The sequence below is a fragment of the Haliotis cracherodii genome, unplaced genomic scaffold, assembly GCF_022045235.1.
Source record: "Haliotis cracherodii isolate W230 unplaced genomic scaffold, xgHalCrac1.p SCAF_7, whole genome shotgun sequence".
Taxonomy (NCBI): Eukaryota; Metazoa; Mollusca; class Gastropoda; order Lepetellida; family Haliotidae; genus Haliotis; species Haliotis cracherodii.
Window position 1 is genome coordinate 36,459,612 of NW_027266330.1, and position 6,014 is coordinate 36,465,625.

Here is a 6,014-nt window from a genome sequence, read left to right on the forward strand (position 1 = left end):
ACACAATGTTGATAGAATCTACCTTTACTTTGTGTAAGTTTATTGGAGTATGAACCTTCATTGAGCCTGGTGTCATCAGTGATTTTCAGTGGTCCATTTATACAATTTCCACAACTATTTGCCCTTTACGCCAAGTGGAGTCTGTTTCGGCAGAAAATTAAGTCTTGTTGTTCTTTTGTATTGACAGATTATATATTATGAAAATATGGAAAAACGTTTTGTCGCTTTTATTAACTTTTGTTTTTGCTTGTTTGTTGTTTAACGCCGTACTCAGCAATATTGCAGCTATATGACGGCGGTCTGTAAATAATCGAGTCTGGACCAGACAATTCAGTGATTGATATCACGAGCATCGATCCACGCAATTGGGATACGATGACATACATCAACCAAGTCAGCGAGCCTGACCACCCCATCCCGTACGGTGCCTCTTACGACAAGCATAGTCGCCTTTTATAGTCGCCAAGCATGGGTTGCTGAAGACCTCAATCTCATTAAAATCAGATCTAAGTTCTCGCTATCGCTAAACAAAGATCTGAGGACATCCCATTACGGGTCACGTCAGAACGACCTTTCATCCGACCAATCAAAGCGTCGATTACCAGGTCATGAAAGTGACAGTCGGAATCATGCAACCTCGAAAACGTTAACACGGTGTATTCCGAACGACAGTTACGGCCCGTACGACTGATTTTACGTCAAAATTATCGTCAATCTCTCGCTTCCGTGGGATAAACCAGGTGAACGGAGGAGGCGTTACCACGTACGTGGGAAGCACTGCCCTACAATCGCATCCATATATTAGACATTCCGGAATGTTCGTTGGTTAAGTTTTCAAAATCTTTTAAAAACTGTGTCAACATATTTTCAAGTGTAGTCTGAAATGGATGTCGCCAGATTGAAACGAGTGCCGTGAAGATCGAGAAAGCTGCTTTCTAATTGACTGATGTCGACTTCTTGTTGGTAATTTCAGTGGTCGGTCAAAGTTCGCAAAAAGTCGTTCTGACGTGAACCTTAATGGGATGTCCTCAGATCTTTGTTTAGCTGCATCGAGAACCTATTCTATTCTACCTCGGATCTTCACGGGTCCTTTTGTTAGCTAATTGATTATAGCCGATGGAGATTTGATGAACTTACAAAAAGATTGCAGCTAAAGTGAGTAAGTGATTTAGGTTCAACGCCGCTTTTAATAGTATTCCAGTTATATCATGGCGTGTCAGCTTACTGTGGGAGTAAAGCCCGAAATGATGCAGGTCTCAGACGTTTACCACTTCGGTGAAACCCACGAGCACGGGTACGGTGCTGACAAACCTAGAAACATAATCGGGGTGAACCGGGATTCAAACCCACAATCATAGGTTTCTGGCTAACCCAGGGACGCAACTTTGCACAGCGAATCGCGGCGCCTGAGACGACTGGGCCAACTGTGCCCCTGCGGGGATAGACACATATTGATAATAATTATGCAACACTGATATCTATTTGATATTATCTTTGTAAGATAATTGCAGTTAGTACGGATAAAATACAAAAAACAACATTGATATCGAACTCAAAGGGACCCCTTATTTTAGTTTGTTATAAGATACAGCAAATGCCTGGGAACAAAAAAAAACAGTTCGTTATATGTCAGTTGGTTTGTTCGTTAGTTTACAGTTACTGCTGAGACTCACTTCTTGGCTGCTGCGAGTGTTGGCGTGGAACAGACCCGCTGTATAGTGGACTGGTTGAAGATCAGGCCGGACGGCCGAGCGAATGTCCCCAGAAACAGTCCCCAGAACGTGTGACGGACAGTCGGGTCCATGTCAAAACTATGTGACAACATCATGGATTGTTACACAAATTGCCACGTCCCGTGGAAAACCAAAGTGTGTTGATCACCAAGTTCAGGCTGAGTGATCATTTCATGTTCTACATTTCATCATTCCATGCTAACAAACGGACATGTACATTTTAACAAAAGTAGGGTCTTGAAACTGACAGTTCCGTAACTGAGTTGCAGCAATGTCATTGAGACAAGGAGCAGCACTGTTGCCTCGTGGTAAAGTATTCGCTCATCACGGCACCTCAGGTACTGTACATTGCAGTGTGAGTACCATTTCTGGGGCCCCTCGCCGTGATATTGCTGGAATAATTCACTTACTCACTCAACGTAAATGACCAAAATCACAATTTCTCTGATATTTTTGCAGAATTTTATTTCGTAGGTCCACGTAATTGTGCATATCACCATCAAAAGAGGCGATTATGTTTGTCGTAAGAGACGACTAAAGGGATCAGGTGGTCAGGCTCGCTCACTTGGTTGATGCATGTCATCGTATCCCATTTGCGTGCATCAATCACTGGATTGTCTGGTCCAGACCCGATTATTACAGACCGCCGTCATATACCTGGAATATTACTGAGTGTGGCGTTAAACAACAAACAAAACAAATCAATCAAAATTGTGCAGGTCTCATAGCTGAATATGTTATTATATAAATAAATAAATATAAATTTCATTAAAAGAAACTGTCAAATCTTACTTAAAGAAATTCAGGCGTCCTCCTTGAGCCGCAGTGGTGCCGACAGCCTTAATTCCGCCTGCGTCAATTGTGCCCTGAAATACGATAAACAGATTCTTTTAAATAAGACCAATATTTTTATCCCTACCGCAGACATTTTTTATGCTGCTTGGTCGAAATCGACTTCTTCGATGATAATGTAAGTGACATATGATATTACAGGAATACAAGTTATAACACTTAAGCATCAAAGTATATCTCGTGACTGCCTTCAGTATCCCTTCTGGGGCGGTCGGGTGGCCTAGTGGTTAAAGCGTTCACGCCAAAGACCCGGGTTCGATTCCTGACATGGTTACAATGGGTGAAGCCCATTCTGGTGTCCTCCGCCTTGATATTGCTAGAATATTGCTAAATGCGGCGTAAATCCATACTTACTCACTAATATCCATTTGTTTTTTTTTTCACACGAACCCTTCTGTTCTGTGAGCAATACGAGGTAAGTGTGACCCCAATGCAGAACATGCACACACTATTAGGCAAACATGTGTTTGCTGATACAACCGACCTCCGAAACCAGACCTTCGACCTCAAGCCGAAGATTCGGGTTCGATTTCCAACAATGTGTAATGCCCATTTTCTGGTGTCTCCCCCCCCCCCCCCCCCCCTTCCCTGGTTTTGCTGGTATAGTGCTATAAGCGGCGTAAAATCATATTCACCCTCTTACTCATAATACATTCGCCTGGCAGCTATCATTTGCTACGATAATCACGTGGCCCAGTCGTCTAAGGCGCCGCGATTCGCTGTGCAGAGTTACGTCCCTTGGGCATGCCATAAACCTATGATTGTGGGTTCGAATCCCGGTTCACCCCGATTATGTTTCGAGGTTTGTCAGCACCATACCCGTGCTCGTGGGTTTCACCGAAGTGGTAAACGTCTAAGACCTGCATCACTTCGGGCTTTTCTCCCACATTAAGCTGATACGCCGTGATATGACTGGAATACTGTTAAAAGCCGCGTTAAACCAAACTCACACACACACACACACACACACACACCCACTCATCTTTATTCGTCGCTAGCAGGGCGAGAATGATGGCTGGGCAATTCGTTTCTTCCCTGTCATAGATTAATTAATAAACAACATTATAACCATAGCACTTTTGTTCAGATGATTTAATGTTTTCAAACATACACGTACCTGCCTCCAGTGCTATAGCTGGGCCAAACATCACCACGCCCATGTAGAAAACCTGGAATGGTATAATAGTTTGAACTTGGGTGAGATGTTTGATTTGATGTTTCTTGTTTAAGGGCGGATTCAGAAATATTCGATCTATATAACGGCGGGGTGAGAACAATTGAGTCTGGACCTGACAAGCCAGTAATTGATAACATAAGCATCGATCCACGCAATTGGGATACGACGACATGCATCAACCAAGTCAGCGAGCTTGACCACCCGATCCTGTTAGTCCCCTCTTACGACAGGCATAGTTACCTCTTACGGCAAGCATGGGCTGCTGAAGATTGCACTTATTTTGCGACGTGCATGCACGTGTAATAGTCCGGATCAATGCATATTTCATAGTGCTAGCCCGCTGAGGTACGATGGCGCAGTTTTCACCGGTTCAAAAAATCTGTCTAGTCACAGTCTTGTGACTGCACCGCTCCCCTCTTTTTCAATTGTCCGGCTTCCGTCACCATTCGGCAAAGTCCGGTGGTCGTTGTCCAGTGCCTTTACATCCATTGTTAAAGACTTAGTGGCTCGTATATTTAATTCTCTAGCGATTTATTGGCACACTATTTTCTTGTACTGATTTGAATTTTCAGTCAATATGCATGTTGCCTGATTACAATGTATAGGGAGCAACTAAGTTTCTATGTTTGTTGATGGTAAATGCCGGGGCGGTCGGGCAGCTTAGTGGTTAAAGCGTTTACTCGTCACGCCGAAGACCCGGGTTATATATTAGTTATTCAGGTGAAGTAAACCTTAATAAAATTTAAAGTACTCATCAAATACTCTTATATTCATATTGCTTTTCACTCTTTACGTTCGTAATTGAGATGAGTGATTGTCACTGATTGAGCGATTCCTGCACTGTCAAATCTCATTAAACATCACAAGTTTTACTCACCGCCTCATTAGTTTAGTCGTAGAGCGTCCGCCCGAGAGCGGAAGATCCGGGGTTCAATGCCAAAAGACGTTACAAGATGGTTCTTGTTGTTACCCTGTCTGGCGCTCGGCATTAAGTGGCTAAATAAGAACTGGTCGGCTTGGAGTCAGTATACTTTGTCTGAGTGGGGTATTCATGTTAAACTGTGGCATGGTATCTCAGTGGGCTAGCACTATGAATCGGCATCAGTCCGGAAAAGTACAAGCAGCCACACACACACATGTATATGTACGTCGCTATTTAAGTGCAATAATCTTGGGACGCGACGTTAACCCCATTTCACCTCACCTCACATGTTTGATTCCAGTACGATAACTATTTACGTGATGATCTGACAACCCCTCCAAAGACGGTAGCCAAAATGTGATCGCCCAGTCTAAATAAATGATACGTGGGTTCTTGAGCCAATCAGACGTCAGCCAACGAACACGATTCGGCTTCATTTTTTTTATCTCGATTCGGAAATTAATTTTAAAAAAAGAACTGTTCCAAATAGTGTACACTCTCTCTTGAGTGTGGATGACATGACACTCGACAGGATGTATGAACTATCCACAACAATGGTGCGGCCTTTATTGTTTACATTCGGAACTGATGGTTTTACTTTGTTTGCGAGATACAAAATGCAGGTTTCACACCGAGACTCGATGCTGATTGGCTGATTAGAAAGATTTCCTGACGCGTCTAAACTACTTCCGCTGTATTAATCTGAACTTACCTCGTAAGCGCTTGTAAGTTTCAGGGGATGAATCAGTGGTATCATCAACACCCTGCATATCAGAAATGCCGCCATGAAACCAAAAAGAGCTATAAAAAGCTGAGCTCCATACACGTATACTTCTGCCAGATAGCCCAACATCATGATCGACGACTCAAACGACACCATGAGCGACACAGCAACGGGGAGAAACTTCATGGCGCGTCCTCCGACCAGAAACTCGGATGTTGTTCGCTGAAGTCCGCCAGACATTGCAAAGTAAAGTCCTATGCCCAGTGAGATGAAGATGGTGGCGCCGAACACCACGTAGTCGACGATAAGGAGGCTGTGTCTGCTGGCCATTGTAATTCGTTTCTCTTCCTATCGATCCAAGTGAGTCTTTGCAAGGGATGAGTCTTGTGATGCTTGGATGCGTTTATGATGCGTTGGAAACTTTTGTGATGCTCAGAGAAATCTGGGGATGCCTGACAATCTCTTGGGACGGGTATGCCTGTCTTGGAATGCGTTGGGATGTATTAGGATGCGCTTAAAGGCCTTGAGAAAACAAGGTCTTGCGGTGTCTAGGAATGTCTTGGGGTTTTCGAAAATTCTTGAAGTATATGGAAAGGTCTTTGGATG

At 43.7% G+C, this 6,014-nt stretch overlaps 1 protein-coding gene across 1 annotated transcript; it reads right to left on the bottom strand.

Moving 5' to 3' along the window:
- Positions 1–1,669: 1,669 nt before the first annotated feature.
- On the bottom strand, positions 1,670–5,738 carry LOC139448845 (sodium-coupled monocarboxylate transporter 1-like). Its single transcript, XM_071230370.1, has 3 exons — positions 5,397–5,738; positions 2,526–2,599; positions 1,670–1,811 (listed from the first exon to the last, which is right to left on the bottom strand). The coding sequence occupies exons 1-3, from the start codon at positions 5,736–5,738 to the stop codon at positions 1,670–1,672; spliced, it is 558 nt and encodes a 185-aa protein (XP_071086471.1).
- Positions 5,739–6,014: the final 276 nt, after the last annotated feature.

Excerpts from the sequence above, each read along its gene's own strand:
- LOC139448845 (XM_071230370.1), bottom strand. The coding sequence starts at position 5,738 with ATGGCCAGCAGACACAGCCTCCTTATCGTCGACTACGTGGTGTTCGGC. Across the intron at positions 2,600-5,396 it reads AACTTACAAGCGCTTACGAG|GGCACAATTGACGCAGGCGG; the intron begins GTAAGTTCAGAT and ends ATCGTATTTCAG. Across the intron at positions 1,812-2,525 it reads GGACGCCTGAATTTCTTTAA|TTTTGACATGGACCCGACTG; the intron begins GTAAGATTTGAC and ends GTTGTCACATAG.